The sequence below is a fragment of the Choloepus didactylus genome, chromosome 27 (assembly GCF_015220235.1).
Source record: "Choloepus didactylus isolate mChoDid1 chromosome 27, mChoDid1.pri, whole genome shotgun sequence".
Lineage (NCBI taxonomy): Eukaryota > Metazoa > Chordata > Mammalia > Pilosa > Megalonychidae > Choloepus > Choloepus didactylus.
The window spans coordinates 18,988,876-19,009,655 of NC_051333.1; the positions used below are offsets into that span (position 1 = coordinate 18,988,876).

Genomic DNA, 20,780 nt, shown 5'->3' on the forward strand with positions numbered 1-20,780 from the left:
AGTTGTTTCTTCTGATCTGCCTTCTTTTTCAACTAATCTCTGTGAAACCCATCCATTGAGTTCTCAGTTCCAGTTATTGTATATTCCAGTTCTATAATTGCTTTTTGTGTCTTATTCTAATATGCTTTTTCACTTTTTATAATTTCTATTTCCCTGATAACATTTTCAAACTTTTGTTTTCTTGAAAAAAATAGCCATATTATAGTCTGTATTTGATAATTCCCATATCTAAAGAGGTTGTGGACATATTCTCATATCTCTTATTTCTGCTGGTTCTCATTCATGATGTCTTAGATTTGTAGGAGGAATCTTTTTTTTAAATTCAACTGTATTGAGATATATTCACAAACCATAGAATCATCCACAGTGTACAATCAATTGTTCACACTACCATTATATAGCTGTGCATTCATCAGCACAATCAATTTTTGAACACTTTCAGCACCACACACAAAGAAAGAATAAAAATAAAAATCCCTCCTTATGGTTCATTTATTTTTTGTCCTCGTTTTTCTACTCATCTGTCCATACACTGGATAAAGGGAGTGGGAGCCACAGAGTTTTCACAATCACCCGGCACACAGTGTAAGCTATATAGTTATATAGTCATCTTCAAGAATCAACTGGGTTGCAGTTCAACAGTTTCAGGTATTTTCTTCTAGCTATTCGATTATACTAAAAACTAAAAAGGGATTTATATATAATGTATAAGAATAACCTCCAGAATGAGACCTCTCAACTCTATTTGAGATCTCTCAGCCACTGAAATTTTATTTTGTTTCATTTCTCTTCCCTCTTTGGTACAAGAAGGCTTTCTCAATCCCACAATGCAAGGGCCAAGCTCATGTCCCACATTATCAGGGAGATTCACAACCCTGGGAGTCATGTTGTAGGAGGAAACTTAAGGCCTACTATGGTGGTATGTTTTCAGAAGGGATATTTGCTTGCTTCCGCCAGTCATCTGGGGACACTATTAATTTAGAAGAAGACCTGAGTTTTTCCCAACTCACTCTGGGGTTACAAGAGTAAGCTATAAGTTTATATGGCTCACTGTTATTCTGATGGGGGGCTGATTTCCAGACTCTCCAGTCGGAGGGAGTCTGGGCCTTTACTTTTGTCCCTCTTGTCCCACACTGACTTCTGGACTGGAAAATGCCTGCAGAACAAAATGAGGGCATTTGAGTGTTAAGCTCCCCTCTTGTCTTATTCTGGATTTTGGAGACAATTTTCTTCTCCTCTGTTTTAGTTTCCCGTTAGCTAAAATAAAAAACACACAACAAGTTGGTTTAACAACAGGAATTTATTGGTTCATGGTCTCAGAGGCTAGAAGACTTGCTTCCTCCCAGGGTTGGTATCTTCTTGTTAGCCAGCAACTTTGGGGTTCCTTGACTTTTCCATCTCACAGCAATGGTAATGTACATGGCAGCAGCTCCTTATTTCTCCTCTGGGTTCTGTTGACTTCTAGCTTCTGGCTGGTTCCCGTGGCTTCCCTCTCTCTCTGACTTTCACTCTGCTTATAAAGGACTCAGTAATCTGGATTAAAGTCCAACCTGATTCAGTAGGGCCACACCTTAACTGAAGTAACTTGAAGAGATCTTATTTACAATGGGTCTACACCCACAGAATGTGTAACAAGACCATGTCCAAACTGCAGTACACAATTCAATCCACACACTCTCTTTTTTTTTTAATTCAATGTTATTGAGTTATATTCATATACCATACAATCATCCAAAGTGTGTGATCAATTGTTCACAGTACCATCATATAGTTGTGCAGTCATCATCCCAGTCTATTTTTTTTAACATTTTCCTTGCACCAGAAAAGGTGAAAATAAGAATAAAAATTAAAAGTAAAAAGGCACCCAAATCATCCCCCCCTCTCCCACCCTATTTTTTATTTAGTTTTTGGTCTCCATTTTTCTACACATCCATCCATACACTGGATAAAGGGAGTGTTATCCACAGGGCTTTCACAGTCACACTGTCACCTCTTGTAAGCTACATTGCTGTACAATCGTCTTCACCAGTCAAGTCTACTGGGTTGCGGTTTGATAGTTTCAAGTTTTAACTTCCAGCTATTTCAATGCATTAAAGCCTAAAAACGGTTATCTATATAGTGCATAAGAATGTCCACCAGAGTGACCTCTCGACTCCATTTGGAATCTCTCAGCCACTGAAACTTTATTTCATTTCGTTTCTCATCCCCTTTTTGGTCAAGAAGATGTTCTCAATCCCACGATACCGGGCCCAGATTCATCCCCGGGAGTCATATCCTGTGGTTGCCAGGGAGATTTACACCCCTGGGTGTCAGGTCCCATGTAGAGGGGAGGACAGTGAGTTCACCTGCCGAGGTGGCTTAGCTAGAGAGAGAGAGGGCCACATCTGAGCAACAAAGAGGTACTCAGGGGGAGACTCTTAGGCACAATTATAAGCAGGTTTAGCCTCTCCTTTGCAGTAACAAGCTTCATGAGGGCAAGTCCCATGATAGAGGGCTCAGCGCATCAAACTACCAGTCCTCAATGTTTGTCCACACACTCTCTTACTAGTACTTCACTGCCTTTGGAAATTTTATTTCTCTATATTTCATGCTACATTTTCGGTTGTTCTCTGATGGAGGGTGGTTTGTAATTACTTACAGCACCACCCCCAGCAGAATTCCTGTATTATTAATTTTTTCTTACTTTTCTTCCCACAAAGTTAACTTTATTTACTTGTTTTGTTTTCTAAAATGAAAATACCCTTTTTTTTTCCTGATTATCATCTACTAATATTCACAGTAAAAATTTAATCACAGTTTTTTTTTAAAAAAAAGAAAATGAGTCATATCCGGATTATTTCTTTCCATATTCCATTGGACAGAAGATAGTCATATGGCCTCACAACGCTCCAAAGAGGCTGTGATATATATAGTCTTTGGGTAGGAGACCACATGCCCAGCTACAAATTCTATTAATGAAATAATAGAAGGGAGAACCCTAGCAGTCTGCCCCACTCACATTCTAACAAGTCAGCCCTGGGTGGGAAACACCTGGTAGTGATCAACTATGTCACTGACAGGGAATAAAGAAAGCATGAGCTCTCTTTACCAGTTTCTTTGAATCCTACAATTTCCATTTAATTAAAAATATTTTATTTGGGTATAATTTACTTAGAATAAAATTCATCCTTTTTGGCGTACAGTTCTATGAGTGCCAACAAACACACACAGGTGTGCAATCACCACTGTGGTAACCTTCTGAATCTGGAGTCTTTCACTCAGCATGATGCATTTCAGATTCATCTATGTTGTTGGGTGTATCGGTGGTTCATCCCTTTTTATTGCCGAGTAGTATTCCGCTGCACGCTGTAGTACAGTTTGTTTACCCATTTATTTGTTGAAGGATATTTGGGTTGTTTACAGGTTTGGGCAATTATGAAAAGAGCTGGTATTCATATAGCATACTGGTTTTTTTTTTTTTTCTGCATGAACATAAGTTCCATGTAAACATAAGTTTTCACTTCTCTTGGGTAAACACCTAGGAGTGGTATCATGTAGTCATATGGTAAGTACATGTTTAACTTTATGAGAAACTGCCAAACTGTTTACCAAAGTGTCTGTACTGTTTTGCATTCCCACCAGCCGTTCCAGTTTCTCCACAATTTTGCCGGCACTGGGTATTGCCAGACATTTTTTTTTTTTCTTTGCCATTCAATTAGGTCTGTAATATTATCTCATTGTGGGTTTCCATTTTAATTTTTCCAAACAAGGAAGAAGTTTCTTTCTCACATAACAGTCCAGGGTTGTGTGGTTCCTCCAAGATGTTGGGGACCAAGTCTCCTCCCATCCCTATGGTGCTCCCTCATCATATGGCCCAAGGCGGACCCTCACGCACCCACACTCCAGCGAGTGGGAAAACGGAAGGAGGCGCATGGAGCCCATCCTTCCACAAGAGGGGCATGACCGATAATGTCTCCCCTCGCCCGCCACACCCATCAGCCAGAATGAAGTCATATTGCCACTCTGAATGAAAATGCACATGGGAAATGTAGTTTTTGATCTGGTGACCTACTACCCCCCATTAAAAATTCTATGGAAAAGGGGCAGGAGGATATGGGGGCACTGGCAGTTGTAACCGCCAAGTGATTCATTGAAGAAGAACAAAATGGAGCTTTCTGGAACCCCCTCACGCCTCTCTGCAGAGGCCCTAGGAGACACGTTTAACTCACCCTGTTACCACCGGTGCGCATTTGGTCCAATATCCGCTGAATACTTAACACCTGTTAGGTGGGCTGGGCATATAACAAAGAACAAGACAGAAAGGCCCCTGCTCTCATGGCATTTCCATTCTAGAGGAAGTGGCAGACAACAAAAATGCAAATACATAAATCAGAGAATTTCGGTTCTGACAAATATGAGCAAGAAAATGAAACCAGAGGTGGGAGGTGACTTTAGCCGTGGTGCTCAAGGCAGGCCTCTGTTTGGGGTGACATTTAAATTGAGACCTGGAAGATGAGGAGGTGCCAGTTATACAAAGATTTTGGAAAAAGCATCACAGGCAGGGGTACAACAGGTGAAAAGACCCTGAGGTTGGGAATAGATTTGACTTACTCAAAAAAACAGCAAAGAGGTCAGTGTACCTGGAGGAGAGAGTGTGAGAAGAAGGGAAGTAGGAGGATGGAGAGATGGCCATGGCTTTAGGCACACATATGCTTTTCCATTTCTCTTGGGTAAATAACTAGTAAATAACTAGTAGGGGGATTGCTGGATTGCTGGGTAGGTGAATGTTTTAAGTTTACAAGAAATGCCAAACTGTTTTCCAAAGTGGTTACCATTTTACATTTCCACTGGCAGTGTATGCAAATTTCAGTTGCTTCACAATCCTGCTGACACTTGATAGGGTCCATCTTTTTAATTCATTGTGGTTTGACTGTGCGTTTCCCTAATGACTAATGATATGGAGCACTTTTTCACATGCTCTATTAGCGATTTCGTATCTCTTCTTTTGCAAAGTGTCAGTTTAAACCTTCTGGCTATTTTAAAAACTGGATTATTTGTCTGATTTTAAAAAAGCTTCCTCTGGCTGCTGTGGAGAGGATGGGCAGTACAGGGGCAAGAATAAAAGCAGGCGAACATCTTCTTGACCGAAAGGGAGATGCGAGATGAAACAAAATAAAGTTTCAGTGGCTGAGAGATTTCAAATGGAGTCGAGAGGTCACTCTGGTGGGCATTCTTATGCACTATATAGATAACCCTTTTTAGGTTTTAATGTATTGAAATAGCTAGAAGTAAATACCAGAAACTATCAAACTGCAATCCAGTAGCCTTTGACTCTTGAAGACGATTGTATAACAATGTAGCTTACAAGCGGTGACAGTGTGATTGTGAAAACCTTGTGGATCACACTCCCTTTATCCAGTGTATGGATGGATGAGTAGAAAAATGGGGACAAAAGCCAAATGAAAAATAGGGTTTGGGGGGGGGGATGATTTGGGTGTTCTTTTTTACTTTTATTTTTTATTCTTATTTTTATTCTTTCTGGTATAAGGAAAATGTTCAAAAAAGTTTGGGATGATGATGCACAATTACATGATGGTACTGTGAACAGCTGAGTGTACACCATGGACGATTGTATGGTATGTGAATACATCTCAATAAAACTGAATTTAAAATTTAAAAAAAAATGCAGATATAACTAAGATCAGTCAAAAAAAAAAAAAAAAGGTAGAAGCAGGCAGAGCAGGGAGGGGCTGGAGCGTCCACGGAGGCAAGCATGCCACTGGCTCTCCACACTGCCTGGTTTCTGGAAAAGTCAGCTTTGACCTTCCCCAACTGCTCAACTCTTGGGCTGCTGCCAGGAGATTGAGACACTTTACAGATCTCATGAGGGGGCCCCCAGCTCCGCTTCCTGGCGCCTGGCACCTCCATAGCCGTCTCTTCCTTCCCCCCGGGTGGGGAACCCCATCTGCTGGTAGATCAGAGATCTGCCCAGGCCCATTCAACACACTTATACCAGTTGTTAAAATATCAAATTACTTCTGGTTGGTCAAAACCTCTGCCCCACCTTCCGCAAATGCCATCTCCCCACAATCCAGTCGGTCACCCAGGACCCCCTGGACTTCGTATTTCAGCAACTAAAGCGGGGGCTCCAGGAGTCTGACCCGTCGCTCTGGCCATGTCTATTCTGATGGGACAGTGCTGGCTGTTAGATGGGTTGTCTTCTGAGCAGCCCTGGCCGGACTGGAATTGCAGTTGAGGGAGGATCAAGATGGGCTCAGAACAGGAGACTTGAAGTAATAATAATGAGGATGTTGATGATGACGATCAAGATGCGTTGAGCCCACTCGAGGGGCCAGCCATTGTCCTACTCTTTTCTGGGTTACCTCCCTCAATCCCGTCACAGCAGCCTGGTCTCCCTGCTCGAGTCCCCGCTTCCCGCACACAGCCACAAGGACCCGTGAACCCCCGAATCAGATCAGGCCCCCCTGGCCTCCCTCTGCCCCGGAGTCAAGGCGCTCCAGCCACGTCGAGAGCTGAGGGCATGGCGGGTCAGGTGGAGTCCACAAGCCCTGCTCCTTCTCGGCTCACTCTAAAAACCTAAACGGGGGGAATTCTGGATTTTCAGGGACAGGACTCAGCCAGGCTGGGGCAGTGGCGGCCCTTAGCAGCCAGTGCCACCTCAGCCTGAGTCCTGACCCTCCTCCAGATGCCAAATCCCCTCCACCCCCACGACCACTCAGCGTCTGCCCCGTGACTAGCATCCAGTTCCCCCTTTTCTCTCCTGAGCCCTGGCCCAGGGAGCTTCGGGGTGTGAAGGGCTGACGGGGGCGGGACGCTTCCTGCAGCCAGCTCATCCACCCTGTGCCCTAACCTCAGGTTCCTCCTTCCCCTGCCCCAGCTCCGGCTCCACTGGGGGCCAGATGCCCCTGTCTCTGCCTGGGTGGCCCCTCAGGCCTCCCTTCCAGCCACTTCCTCATTCGGCAGGGCAGCCGGGCCCAGCGCTCACCACCTTGTCCCCTAAGCCCCTGGATCCTGCCTCCATGCAGTGTGTTTCTCTCTCACTGTATCTCTCTTTCCTTCTCTGCCTGGTCATCAGTTTCTCCTTCCCCATCTTTCACCCTGTTTTTCCTTCCCTCCATCATTCCTTCCTTCCCTCCCCTCTGTCTAAGGGTCAAAAAACTGTCTTTGGGACCTGGGTTCCATTTCCATCTTTACTTGCTGTGTGACCTTGGGCAAATTTCTTTACCTCTCTGTAAAATAGGGGAGATGAGAGCATCTACCTCAGAAGAGTGCTGCGGGGATTAAATGAGTTCCCACTGAGAACAGAGTGCCTGCCCGTTGTTAGTGCCCACAGCCTCATGGCTCTATGTTAACAGCCTATGAACATCACAAGGTTCTGATTATCAAATATTAATTACAGCAGACACTTTTGAAAAGCTGACAAGTGTCAGACCCTGTTCAAGGAACATTAATTCATTTAATTCTCACAACAAGCTCTGAGAAGTAGGTATTACTTTAACTCCCATTTTACAGATGAGGAAACTGAGGCCCAGAGAGGTTGAGTGACTTGCTCAAGGTTGCCCAGCAAGGAAGGGGCAGAGCTGGCTTCAGTCATAGTCAGCCACTGACCATCATCCACTGCTGAACGTCGTGTTACACTGATGTCTGACCCCTGATCATGGATGGAGGTCATGAGCTGACACATGTCCCCTTTGCCCTTCATGACCTGGCTGTGGGGCCTGCAGCATGACCCCTGGGGTGTCTGGGACTTATTCCTGCTGGTGTTCTCTCTCAGGCCCTCCTCTCCTATTGTCCCCTCCTCCCTTCTGCCGCCGCCACCCTCGGACTTCCTCCTTCACTGATCAGACTCTACGCCACATCCCACCGGCCCTTGTACTGCGGTGACCAGCAGTGTCACCCACATCATGGGGGATCTCGGACCCTCCGGAAGGCTCTTGCTCCTGCATCTCCTGACTGTGAGTGGTGAGTCGGGGGCTTTGGCGGCTGCCTCCTGGGTTTCTAGGCTCAGCGTGGGGCAGGGCAGTGAGCAGGGTGGAAAGACAGAACCAAAGATAAGGGTGGGGATGGGGATGGGAGCAGAATCCCCAGTCCCCCAAAGCCAGTGGGTCTCTCCCGGAGGCTGGTCCCCAAGACTTGGCTTCAGGTGGTAGCAGGGGGAGGAGACATTGAAGGAAGTTGCGAGAGGACAAGTCAGAGTAGAGGTAACCCAGTCCCACCAGGTCCCGCTGGACGCTGGACGCTGCTCTCCTCCCTCACTTCCTGGGTGTCAGGAACCACCCTCCCCAGCTCCACCTCCCCACCCCACGCCACTCCCAGTCCCATACCTCAGTTTACCTTCTTTTTCTCCCCTCAGGTCTCAGCCTGGTCCAGGCCCAGAGCGGTAGGAGTCAGCCCCTGCAACCCCTCTCCCCACTTTCTCACAGACCCTCCATTTCTGTCCCTTCCCCCATCTCCCCAAACCTCCCTATGCTGATGCCCCCAGCCCCATTGCCCAGCTCCCGCTGACTTCCCCTGGCCCCCGTGTTGCATCCCCAGAATGCAGCTGCCCCGCGGTGGGCCCGGGCGTCCTGGCAGGCATTGTGCTTGGGGACCTGGTGCTGACCCTCCTCATCGCCCTGGCCGTGTACAGTCTGGGCCGCCTGGTTCCTCGGGGGCGAGGGGCCACGGACAGTGAGTGGGGCTGGCGGGGTGGGGGGTGGTGGCTTGGGACACCCTGAGGCAGGCCTGGTGGGGAGGGGTAAGCTCCCAGGCCACAACCAACCAAAGGGATGGTGCTGGAGAGACCGATTTTTGAACGGTCCCAATTCACTGTTTGCCCCCATCCTCTTTGTACCTCACCCACCAGCAGTGACCCGGAAACAGCACGTTACTGAGACAGAGTCGCCGTATCAGGTGAGGAAAGGAGCTTCTCTTCCTCACATCCTGCCCTGGCCTAATCACCTAATCGCCTCCACCCCACCACCCCTCCAGGACCCAGACCCTAAAATTGCCCTCCCAGTAGCTCCCCTCGAAAACCTGGACTGCAAAGAAAACTCTGGGGCATCTGTCCAAAACATGTTTTAAATGATCGGTGATATCTGTGCTCCATTTATACCATGTGGAGAGAAAATACGGGGGTGGATTTGCCTGTGCAGGGCAAGTACAGGCCTTAGCCAAAAGGCAGGCTTGGATTATTCTGGAAAAAAAAAGGCACTTCCCAGATGGAATGGGAGACCCTCTGGCATAGAAGGTGGCCACGTTCCAGGTTGCTGCTGCCCCCGACAGGCTGGTTTTGGGGAGAAGCTCTCAATAAAGGCAGAGGCAATATTCAGCCGTGGTTTCTAAGTCTAAAGACAGGGGTTCTGGAGTTCTTAGGGGATCCCATATACCTTTGAGAAGCTGGTGAAAGCTGGAGATTCCTCAGAAAAATCCAGACAAAAAGTACAAAATTGTGCGTCTAAGCTCAGGGGGATTCAAGTCTCCTTGAAACCCTTCTTAACAACTCTGATGTCAAAACGACTTTTTATCTCTTCCCCTCTCTGTGAACACTCGTTCTTAACCCTTTGGGGAGGGGGGTGGGTCAAGGCTTCTCTGAGAATCTAATGGAAGCCAAGGAGAACCCTTCCCAGAAAAATGCACAGCCAGATCTGTCATTGGTATGAGACTTGGGGGTAGGATTTGGGAAGGGGGGTTTCAGCTGAGGCCAGCCGTGTGAGGCCAAAGACCCTCCCCACAGTTGTTAACACTGCTTTGTGAAATCTGTTTTACTTGTCTCCTACCAGCTTTGCTTCTTTGCCTCACTTGTGGATAAAAAAGTCTTGAATAAAATCCCAGCCCTTCTCTGTGGCCTGAAGGTTGAAGAAGCTGTCAGGGGTCTTGCAGACCACTGAGAAGGCTGGATTTTGTTCTAAGCTTATTCGGTGGACCCCTTCCACTGATGGCTTCCACCCTGTCTCCTGATGGCCCCCATCTCTTTAGGAGCTCCAGGGACAGAGGTCAGATGTCTACAGTGATCTCAACACACAGAGGCCATATTACAAATGAGACCAAATCACCGAGGTCAACAGCTTGATGCTGGATCCAGCAATTCCTGATGCCCATCCAGCAACCCATTCTTATCACCACCAAGACACAGATCCTCAGAGTGCCCTCCAGAGATCTCAGACCCCTCCCCACCACCTTCCCCCAAATAAACACAGAGCACAAAAACTCTGTTGAATTGTGCCATTTGCTTGGGCTGAGGGAACGGGCATATGTGGGGGGTCCTGAGTGAGGTCTTAGACCCAGAAACAGATGAATGGTGCTGGTGGTGGGGAGGGGGGAGGGGCTTGGGAACTCTGGGTTTCTTTAAGGAAGAATTAGAACTAAAGACATTTCATTAGCTTTATTCCAAAACTGAGGCAGGAGGCAGAGTGGGGTGGGGTAGGAGCAGGGAGATGGTGCATATTTCTTGTGCTACCACACACAATCCAAAATGAGAGGGTCAGAAGTCAAAGTTGGCAAACGTGGGTGTTTGGGTAGGTCAGCCCCTGCCAGGCATGTTGATGTAGATTTTGCCTTCTTCTAGGGGTGAGGAAGAGAAAGTTCGAATCTTGACCACCCACCCCCACCCCACATCTCCACCCTCCTGGGGACCTCCTGCCTGAGGGGTTTCCTCAGGAGTTCCCCCAGGCACCGCCCCCAGGGTTTCCCCAACACCACCTCCAGGGCTTCCCCGGGGCACCCACCCTGGGACCCCCTTCCCTGGGGACACCAATCACCCTCCCCGGCCCCGCCCGGCGCTACCCTCACCCTGCGTGGGCTTGCGGCGCGGCCGAGCGCACACAAACACCACCCCCACGATGAGCAGCGACATCACCGCGTCGGCAGCCACGAGGCCCGCCAAGAGCTGCAGGGAGAGAGGCCCACATCCGGAACAGGGACCTGGAGGGTGGGGGCCAAGACAAAAAGACAGTTCCCTGGGGCTGCGATTTGCTGATGAAGGGGACAGAGATTTGAGGGTGGGAGGCAAGAGGGTGACCTGGAGAGCAGCTAGGGGTGTTCCAGGCCCCTCAGGCAATGCTGGGGGATGGAGGCAGGGCCTGAAGTGCAAGGAAAAGGGGGAGGGAGTGTTTATTTCTCACCTGGGGACATCTGAGCCGCAGCCACTGTGGAAAGAAAGGGAAGATGGGTCAAGGGGGGAAGAGGTGATCCCCAAAATAGAGTGCAAGGACAGGTGACATTCTGAGAAGGAACCTCTCTGCGGGGAGAGGGGATGGGAAAGAGGAACCACAGGGGAAGGGGAGGTTCCCAGAGACACACAGAGAGAGCCAGGAAATCAGAAGGCAAGGCTGACCCAACCATGAGAAGAGGAGATTAACAGGTAGCCACTCCAGAACCACACCTCCCTGGCAAAGGACCCAGGCCCTGAAGCCAAATGGTTCTCCAGCAAGGGGAGTGAGCACAGCGAGAAGGACCCACCCTCACCCCTCCCTTCAGAGGTCTGACACCCAAGCCCCCCTCTCCCAAATACTCTGCCTCCACCCCCCATAACCGCTGGCTTCACCTGGGAGTAAAAGCAGGAGCAGGATGTGACCTGGAAGGGCCATGGTGCACAGGGGGTTGGAGGGGCCTGGCAAGGGGCCGTGGTCCAGAGAAGTCCTGAGCAACAGTGGGGGAGCAGAGGTGGAGCAATAGCGGATGTCACCCTGCAAGCAGCAAGGCCACCAGCTTCCTGTGTGTGTGGTGGAGGTGATGGGGCTGTGACTACCTCTGGAGAAAAAACTGGGGAGGAGGTGAGGAGGAGGCAGAGAGACCGGGGGAACTGCTATGCTTGTCCAGATGGGAGGTGACAGGGGACCCAGGTTGGGGCACTGGGGGGATTCTGGAAATAATTTTGAAGGTAGAGTCAGCACAATTTGCTGATGGAGTGCCTGCGGGGGTGGGGAGAGAGTGGGAGCCAGGATGAGCAAAGTTTCTGGCCTGAGCAACCGGAAAGATGGAACATCCATTGCCAGAGATGGGGAAGTTGGGGTGGGGGGCCCGGGTTTGGGAGGAAAGTCCTGAGGTTTGGGCACACTGCCTTGGAAAGGCCTGGTAGACCTCCCTGTGGAGATGTTGACTGACCACAGATGCGCTTATGAGTTCAGGGGATAGGTCTAGGCTGAAGATGGAAATTTGGGAGTTGAAGGCTTGTGGATAGTATTTAAAGCCACAAGATTGGATGACATCACCAGGGAAGTGAGTACAAACAGAGGAGAGAGGCCCCCTCCCGACTGGGAGAAGAGGAAGAACCAGTGAGGGAAACCAGGAGGGGTGAGCACAGGAGGAGGAGGACTAGGGTTGAAATATGCTCGACGTGATCCAGAAGGCGACTGCGATGGAAACTGGGAATGCACCTCCCACGGGAAGCCCAGTCAGCTTGCTGGCTGGGAAGTCACAGCTACACCACAGCACCCAGGCCAAGTATCTCCCTGCCCAAATTAATTATTTTTCACGATGAATGAGTAAGTGAGACCTGACATCTGAATAAGGAGACGTGGGGAAGAGGAAAAAATTTGAGCCCTTTTCTCACTTGACACCAGGGAAGCCGGGCTTCCAGCCCCCTCCTTTCCCAGGACCCAGGGGTCCTGACTCCCCAGCCCACGGCCAAGGAGCCAAGGCCCCCAGCATCCCCTTTGACAAGCACCCAGAAGTCCAGGGCTCCAATCTCCTCCTCTCCCAGGGGTGCTGAGTATCTGGCACCCCAGGGCCCTTCTCCCTCAAACCACAGATGGGGCCCCCACTCCCTCTTTCCGCGGAGACTCAGGAGCCCCGCCCACCGGCTCGGCCCCGCCCCTTCAGTGCCTGGGTCTGTGAAGCGCGGCGCGGGGACTCCCCCGCCTGTGGGCGGGGCCCTACCCAGGACCGGGCGGTGCCAGAACCCCAGTTTAAAAACTCGCGGGGCACCGGACCCAAGATCGGGGACCCGGCGGCGGCTCCGCGGGAGAACAGCGAGGCTGGCGCAGCGCCGAGGCCGGGGCCCTGGGGGCCCACATTCCACGCCACGGAATCCCCGAGGTAATGAATGGGTTGCGGGAAGGTGAGGCACGCCCGGTCCTTTAACGGGGTGAGGGGCTGGGGTCGGACTCTCGAGTCCCTAGGGGACGGCGCTGGAGCATCAAAATCCTGGGTCCGGTGGCTTAGAGGGGCAGGGTGCTCGGACTCCTGGGTCGTGCCGGAGGAGGGGGCTGGGATCCTGGATCTTGGGTCCTTGGAGAGGAGGCTGGGGACCCGGAAGCCTGGCCCGTGGGGGTCCGCGGAGGCTGGCCGCCGCTAGCTGGGGCTGCATCCGTCAGTCCTCGGGGGCGTGGTTGTTTGAAACCAGCCACTGGGCTCCTGGGGGAAGGTCAGGCCCCCGCAGCAGGGGTCCTCGCTGGCTGCGGCCCGCCCCCGCCCCCGGACTTCCCGGGTCGCCACCCGCCCAGGGTCCCTGGGGCTGGCCAGGAATTCCCCGTGCGCGGGGATTCCGTGAACGCCACACTTGGCCGCGCGCCCCGCCTCCGAGCCGGACACCTGGGGCGCGAGACGCGGAAGGGAAGGGAGGGATGGAAGATTCCTTTGCGTGAGCGCCGTGACGTCAGCGCGTCGCGTCCGGGCTGTTTCGGAGCCTGCGCTGCACGACTTAACCCTTGCTCCACCGGGCGGAAGGGTGAGGGCGGAGCGCGTGGACTTGTCGGGTGGTGGGAACGAGGCGTCTGGGAACCGGGACTCCCAGGTCTTAGGGAGGGGGCAGTGAGAGCTGAGTCCTGGGGAGGAGGGTGCTGGGCTCCCGGGCCCCTGCGTCTGCGGAAGGGGGCTTGAAGGCCGTTTGAAGTTGCAGGGGGCAGGGGGTCCCCGATGGGCTAGGGGCTGCTGACTCTTGTCTCTCGGGGAGGCTGGAAACTCGGATGTCTCGTTTCCCGGGGAAACACGAGCAGGTCAGCTTCCAGGGCCGAGACTGGATGTGCGTCTCCAGGAGGGGATGCCCGGCGACCCCTCGGGGCTCCGTACTGAGAGATGGGGTGGGGGTGGGAGGCAGGGAAGGAGGGCGCTTTTTCGGAAGTGAGGAGGTGCAGAGGGGCGCCTTCCTCCCCCTGCCTCCGTTTCCACGACGCTGGTGGAAAGTTGGGTCAGAGGGAAAACGCGGAGCAAAGGGAAGGAAACGGCGGAGGCGGACGCCGCACCCGACATCTTCGGCGGGCTCTGGGGTTCTCAGGCGGCATCAGTGTGCCAGTTTTTCCGCGCGCGAGGGCGGGGAGGGCGCGTACTTGGGTGGATCAAGGACCCCCCATGACTGCCGTCCCCCCTCCCCCCACAGTGAGCCGGAATGAGCGCAGTCACTGCCCGTCCCAGACGGTGAAGAAACTTCTGGAAGAGCAGAGGCGCCGGCAGCAGCAGCCTGACGCTGGTGGGGCACCGGTGAGACCCAGGAAACCCCGCGGCCATGTGGTGGTGGGCAGGGCCGGCCCCAGCTTGCTGGGCCTAGAGGGCTGATGAGAGATGTCCTGACTCAGAGGTCCCATCTGTGGGGAATGGATGCTGAGAAAATCCCACCATCAATTCACCCTTCTTTTTCACTTATATCTCTCACAGGGACAGTTCCCGCAGCCCCTGCCCCAGCCCCTGTCTGTGAATGAGGGTGAGGCTGGTAAGTTTGGAAACTAACTGGCTCCCTCAGCTCCACATCCCCCTTCCCTCAGGGACTCAAACATCCCGACCCTTACAAGTTTGGGGAACCTAGGTATCAGCACCCATTCTTGTTGGAACCCAGTAGTGCAATCCCCCAGATTATTTGGAGCCCAGTAGTATGTGCATTTAGTCCCTCATGCCCCAAGAGTCCTCGGTGCCCCTGGAGTACTAGCTTTCGGCACCTTGAGAGACTCCAAGCCCTCACGGGGTTCTCCAGCCCTGGTCCGTCACTTCCCCAGCCCTCGTAACCAGGCCTGCCCCTGTCCCTCCTCTCCCGTGCAGGCCACGCTCACTTCCTAGCGCACCAGGAGACTGTGGGTTCTGGACTTGGCAGCCTGGCTGCCCCCACAGGCCTTCCAGACTGGGACCCCAACACCCATGCTGCCTACACAGACAGCCCCCTCACTTATCCTGCCTCGGCTGCTGAGGGTTTCCTGACTTCCGACTTCTACCCACCCTCGGACCCAGGGCAGCCGTGCCCATTTCCCCAGGGGATGGAGGTGAGATACAGATGGGGACAGTGTGCTAAAGGGCCCCTAAAAATTCATAATTGCCCTCATGTGGCATTTTGCTGAGATGTCAGGTTGGGTTAAGAGCCCATTCCTCAGATGGGCAAAAGTGAGGCCCAACAGTCTAAGGTCACTTAGCACTTCACCAGGGATGCTGGCCCTGCCCCTGACTCTGTACACGTGTGTGTGTGTGTGCTGGGAGGGAGGTTGGGAAGGGGAAATCTTAGTTGACTGGCTCTCCCCACCCCTTCCCCTTTCAGGGCCCCCTGGATACCCGGCTCTATGCAGAACCATCCCTGCCACAGGTGGGAACCTGGAGAGGTTCTGGACTCCCCTCCGGACCCCCACAGTTGCCCCCTGCAGCTACTGGACCATCCCTGGAAACAGCTCGGGCTCACATGCTAGCCTTGGGGCCACAACAGCTGCTGGCCCAGGATGAGGAGGGGGACACGTGAGTAAAGGGGAAGGGGGGCTGCAGGGGCTCCTCTCACTGCTGGGCTCAGGGGCTCCTCTCACTGCTGCCCTCCACCTGTCCTCAGGCTCCTGCACCTGTTTGCGGCTAGGGGGCTGCGCTGGGCAGCATATGCTGCAGCTGAGGTGCTCCAGGCATGCAGACATCTGGATATCCGTGAGCATAAGGGCAAGGTGAGAGCCAGGGCCTTGGACATCTGGGTTCAGGGGAGGGGATTGCAGGGGTCCGGACTCCTGGATCCTGGAGAGCTGGGAATGGGGGCCTGGACTCCTGGGTCTGAGGGAGGAGGAGGCTGGGAGTCCAGACTCTCTGGGTCTGAGGGAGGAGGGGCTGGAGGCCAAACTGACCTTTCCTATGGCCTCCAGACCCCTCTCCTGGTGGCTGCTGCTGCCAACCAGCCCCTGATCGTGGAAGATCTGCTGAACCTGGGAGCGGAGCCCAATGCCACGGACCATCAGGGACGATCTGTTTTGCACGTGGCTGCTACCTACGGGCTCCCAGGAGTCCTCTCGGTATGGTCACCTGGCAGGCGGGGTGAATGGGGTGGTCTGGTTGCCCAGATCCCAGCTTCCAGGACTAGGAGGCCTGGGGAGACCCTTACCCATCACTCTGCTTTCTCCCCTTCCCAGGCCGTGTTTAACTCAGGGGTCCGGGTTGATCTGGAAGCCAGAGACTTCGAGGGTAAGTTGGGCAGCGGGCAGGGCTGGATGGGGTGGGTGCTCCAGATGCAGGGCCCTCACTGTCTCCATCCGCAGGCCTGACCCCCCTCCACACAGCCATTCTGGCCGTCAACGTTGCCACGTGCCCATCCGACCTATGCCCCCGGCTGCTGAGTGCCCAGGCCCGGGACAGGCTGGCTTGTGTCCATATGTTGCTGCACATGGGTGCTGATCACACCAGCCAGGTGAGCCGGGGTGGGCTTCTAGGAGGATGTGCAGGTTTCCCCCTGGACATCCAGGGGCTCGAAACAAACTCTGCCCGGCTGTGTGATCCTAATGCTTGACTTCACATCTTTGTGCCCCAGCTGTCAACTGGGAATAATGATGTCACTGATCTTAGCTTATATTGATCAAGCATGTGATACCCATCCAGCACTGAGTTTTCAAGGATTAGTTCCTTGAATCCTTACAAACCACCCTTTGATGCATGCATTGTTGTTACTTTCACTCTTTTACTCATAAGGAAACTGAACTGCAGGGAGTCAGAATCTAACTTATCAGTGTCAGAGAGAGGATTAGAACCAGGTGATCTGATCCCAGAACCTGGCTTTTAACAACAATTATATTATCCTACTTCTTCATGACGATAGTTCCTTCACAGGCGAGTTGAGAGAATTAAACATACACTTGATTTTTAATTTTTTTTCAGTTAAAGAATTTTGAACAAAGATAAAGTACAAAAAATAGTATAATGAACTCTGTGTACCCAACATCAGTGGCCAGGAACCTGTAGTCCGTCCCACCCCATCCACTCCTCTACTTTCTTATATTATATTAGAGCAAATCCAGCATATAATTTTATCCATAAATATTTGTCTGTCTCTAAAAGATAAGCGCTGTCTTAACTTCAATACCATTATTCTACCTTAAAAAAATTAATAGTATAATATCAAATATCCTGGCTGTGTGCAAATTTCTGTTCAGCTCTAAACTGGCAGACACTTATTTTTTGCATTAAAAAATATCAGGATCCAAATAAAGTCCACATATTGCAATGTGTCTTTTTCAGTCATATTAATCTAGAGCCTCCCTTTCTGTTTCTTGGTTTTCTTCTCGTAATTTATTTGTTGAGCATACCAGGTTGTTTAACCCTGTGTAAGCACGTAACATTTTTAGAGTTCATTTTCAAACTTACAAACTCTTCAAAGGCACACAGCAATGTTCATTGCAGAAAATGCTTTATTTTGCTTCAAAATATGAAGAGAACAGCTCAGTATTGCAGTGATATAAACTTACTTAGTCCGCTCAACTCCTGTCCTCATATATAAAGTACATCCCATAGGAACGTGGGTGCATTTTAGTGGGTATGACAAGATGTGGGGTGGCCAGAATAGCTGCAAGCCCAGAGAGCTCCTTTGCGGGGGTCGGGGGTGGGGGTCAGGTGGGGTTGGAAAAGGAGCCATTTTCTCAGAGAGGCCTGGGCAGGAAAATTGTCATAATACATGTATAGTTCTGTGATGTGGACGGTGTGGATGGCGTCCCCTCAAAGGTGGTAGTCTTGTGCAGTGCACAGCACACACAACTGTATCAGGCACTCCTGGGTGGGGCTTGCAAAGGAGGGCAGGGTCTTTAGAGTCTGCTGGGTTCCCTGGGAAGGGGCCCGGGCATGAGGACTGGTCTGACCTTGACTTTCACTTACCACAGGAGATCAAGAGCAACAAGACGGTTCTGCACTTGGCCGTGCAGGCCGCCAACCCCACCCTGGTACAGCTGCTACTGGAGCTCCCACGGGGAGATCTGCGAGCCTTTGTCAACATGAAGGTAGGAGCCTGGGCAGGGATGTGGTGGTGTGAAATATGACAGAGGGGGAGTAGGGGTCCTGTGGGTTGTGGACATGTCAGGGGCAATGCATAGGATGTGGACGTAGCTTTGGGGGTTGTGGGATGTGGTTGTGGAGGAGGGAGTTTACATGATGTGAATGAAACAGAATGGGATGAGGATAAAAAGGAGGAATGTGGGGGGCAGGTGGAATGTGGATGTGGGGGGATATGAAGCATGATGCCGAGGACCCAGGGCCAATGGGTCTGCATCCTTCTCAGCCCCCTTCTCCCCACCGTCCCCAGGCCCACGGGAACACAGCCCTGCACATGGCAGCTGCCTTGCCCCCTGGGCCACCCCAGGAGGTGATCGTGCGGCGCCTGTTGGCAGCTGGGGCAGACCCAACCCTGCGCAACCTGGAGAATGAGCAGCCTGTCCACCTGCTGCGGCCAGGGCCGGGCCCCGAGGGGGTGAGCACTGAGCCCACACTGATGACCTAGTGGCCTCTGAACTGACAGGGTGTCCCTTCAACCCCACCCATTCCTGACTTTAGAGGGCAACTTCTAATCTCAGAAGAGGACCTTGACTCTTATCCAACCCCGGCTTCAAAATGTGACCTCTGATCCCAGAGTTTTGATCCCTGACCTCTACCCCAACCCTGACCTCCAAGTATGAACTCTACTCCTAACCCTGAATCCTGATCTCAGGATGTGACCTTTGATTCCCAAGGGTAACCTCCAATACCCTGTCTCTAACCCTGGGTCAAAGTGGGACTTCTGATCTCTAAATGTGACCTCTGACCCTATGCCTCTACCCTTTGACCCTCACTTCTCATTGCTTACCCCAAAGTAGGAACCCCTAGCTAACAACCATTTTCCCTTCTTCCCTTCTGGCTCCTGACCTCTTTCTCAATGTGTGAGCCTAAACCTTCACCCTCAACCCCAAATCTTGACTCTGGACCTCTGACCTTCAAACCCACTTGGATTCCCTTCTCTAACCCCAGCTCTTAGGTTGCTTCCCTCTCTCCCCGCTTGACCTCCCAGACTTCTCACCCTGCCTTGCCTTGTCCACAGCTCCGGCAGCTGTTGAAGAGGAGCCGCGTGGCAACCCCAGCCCTGTCCTCTTAGGACTCGAATCCAGAACCTGGACTGATTTTTCCAGTCCCCACCGTCCTGTGGGACAGCCAGCGTATGCTAATGTTGCAAATCCGTGATAGTATATGCGGAATTTCCCGCCATTTGGGGTCTTACATTAAAACCCCAGAATGGCTGCTGGGGGGTGCACAGTCCCCAATATTTGGGGTATTGTGATACCCCTCCCCCACCCACAAGGAGCCCCTTTGATGATTTCTGTGAAATCGAGGCCCCTTGATTGTTTCTGTGAAACACCTTGGAACCCTAACCTTTTCCCCACCGGATCTTTCGGGGTCCCCTCCCCCAACTCAGCTCTTGACACCTGAAACCCTATAGTCCTCCTCCATGGTGCTTAGGGCACCTCAAAACCACCCCAAATACCACCCCAGCAGGGCTCCTAAAATGGCCCCCAGCCCTCCCCAGGACTCACACCTTTCAGGTTCTAAGCCCTGAAACATAGGAAGGACTCTCCGATTAGAGTCCCCTTTCAGATTCAGAACTCAACTGGATCACTGTCCCAGGCCTCAGCATTTCCACTGACTCCATTCCTAATCCGAGCTTCCTTGAAACTCTTTATTAAACTCAATTTGGTCTAGAGCTGTCATTGTGTAATCTTTGGGGGCATTGGTGCAGGGGAGTGGCTGTGGTACCTGCTGAGGGATCATATTTGGATGAATGTGCTGAGTAGGGTGTGTAGCAGACTGTGTGGGTGCCAAGTCCATATCCCCTCACCCTGACCCTTTCAACTCGTGGTGGCCTGCAGGGATTCTCAGGCCCCTGGTGCCTGCTCTGTCCTGGGTATGAGTGTGCCAGTCTGTAAGTGCCAGGGAGTTCATGCCTACTTCCCACCCCAGCAGCCCTCCAGCAACGACTGATTGGAGATGGCATCTAAACATCCCGGGTCCCTTGTCTCTCAGATGGGATGACTTGGACAGATGTTCTGTACTAGATCTCAGAGATCCCCAACAGAATTAAGCTCCAGTTGCCCACAGTGGTTCTGGCTGGATAACACTCCCTTTATTGGCTCCTCCCCTTCTCCATCTCACCTTCCTCCTCCCTTACCAATGTTCTCTACCCCTTCCAAATAAGAAGCCCTCTGTCCTCAAATCCTTGTCTCAGTGCCTGCTTCTAGAGAAACCCAAACTAAGACAAAGGGCCTCCATAGTGCCTCCTTTCCTGTACCTGCCCCACAGGTGGCCTCCATTCCCAATCTAATCCAAGGAACCCTTGCTTCAGAAAGCCTTCTGACCCGCCGTGGCCCCCCCACTGCTCAACGCCTCTCACAGACAACAAACCAAGTATATATTAACACACTTCAGGGCATGGGCCAGTGTCTCTACCCCAAACCTTAATGGCTTATTTGCTCATGATTCTGCATTCTGGGCTGGGTAGTTTTGCTGACTTGCTTTGGTCACTTACGTGGTTGAAGTCAGCAGGAGACCAACTGGGCTGGGAATCCAAGACCCCTTCACTCATACCTGGTAGCTCTACTGAGATGGCGCATTCCTGTTTTAGTTTCCCG

At 51.9% G+C, this 20,780-nt stretch overlaps 3 protein-coding genes across 11 annotated transcripts; 2 read left to right on the plus strand and 1 right to left on the minus strand.

Moving 5' to 3' along the window:
- Positions 1–7,815: 7,815 nt before the first annotated feature.
- On the plus strand, positions 7,816–10,189 carry LOC119521484 (transmembrane immune signaling adaptor TYROBP). 2 transcript variants are annotated; one of them, XM_037819815.1, is made up of 5 exons: positions 7,816–7,962; positions 8,354–8,380; positions 8,536–8,670; positions 8,849–8,892; positions 9,958–10,189. In XM_037819815.1, exons 1-5 carry the CDS (start codon positions 7,905–7,907, stop codon positions 10,021–10,023), a joined length of 330 nt encoding a protein of 109 aa, XP_037675743.1. In that variant the 5' UTR covers positions 7,816–7,904; the 3' UTR covers positions 10,024–10,189. The 2 variants fall into 2 exon arrangements, with proteins under 2 accessions (XP_037675743.1, XP_037675742.1); XM_037819814.1 differs by having other exon boundaries at positions 7,827–7,962; positions 8,846–8,892.
- A 159-nt stretch (positions 10,190–10,348) lies between these two features.
- On the minus strand, positions 10,349–12,662 carry HCST (hematopoietic cell signal transducer). 2 transcript variants are annotated; one of them, XM_037820334.1, is made up of 4 exons: positions 11,525–12,662; positions 11,103–11,126; positions 10,771–10,902; positions 10,349–10,539 (listed from the first exon to the last, which is right to left on the minus strand). In XM_037820334.1, the coding sequence occupies exons 1-4, from the start codon at positions 11,967–11,969 to the stop codon at positions 10,502–10,504; spliced, it is 639 nt and encodes a 212-aa protein (XP_037676262.1). In that variant the 5' UTR covers positions 11,970–12,662; the 3' UTR covers positions 10,349–10,501. The 2 variants fall into 2 exon arrangements, with proteins under 2 accessions (XP_037676262.1, XP_037676261.1); XM_037820333.1 differs by having other exon boundaries at positions 10,349–10,542; positions 11,525–12,608.
- On the plus strand, positions 12,045–19,855 carry NFKBID (NFKB inhibitor delta). Of its 7 annotated transcripts, none has more exons than XM_037820327.1 (12): positions 12,575–13,017; positions 14,297–14,397; positions 14,572–14,626; positions 14,950–15,167; positions 15,437–15,627; positions 15,716–15,821; positions 16,014–16,160; positions 16,278–16,329; positions 16,404–16,552; positions 18,012–18,128; positions 18,431–18,595; positions 19,199–19,855. In XM_037820327.1, the coding sequence occupies exons 4-12, from the start codon at positions 15,162–15,164 to the stop codon at positions 19,250–19,252; spliced, it is 987 nt and encodes a 328-aa protein (XP_037676255.1). In that variant the 5' UTR covers positions 12,575–13,017; positions 14,297–14,397; positions 14,572–14,626; positions 14,950–15,161; the 3' UTR covers positions 19,253–19,855. The 7 variants fall into 7 exon arrangements, with proteins under 7 accessions (XP_037676257.1, XP_037676256.1, XP_037676255.1 ...); XM_037820326.1 differs by lacking the exon at positions 12,575–13,017 and adding an exon at positions 13,163–13,648; XM_037820332.1 differs by lacking the exon at positions 12,575–13,017 and adding an exon at positions 13,882–13,916.
- Positions 19,856–20,780: the final 925 nt, after the last annotated feature.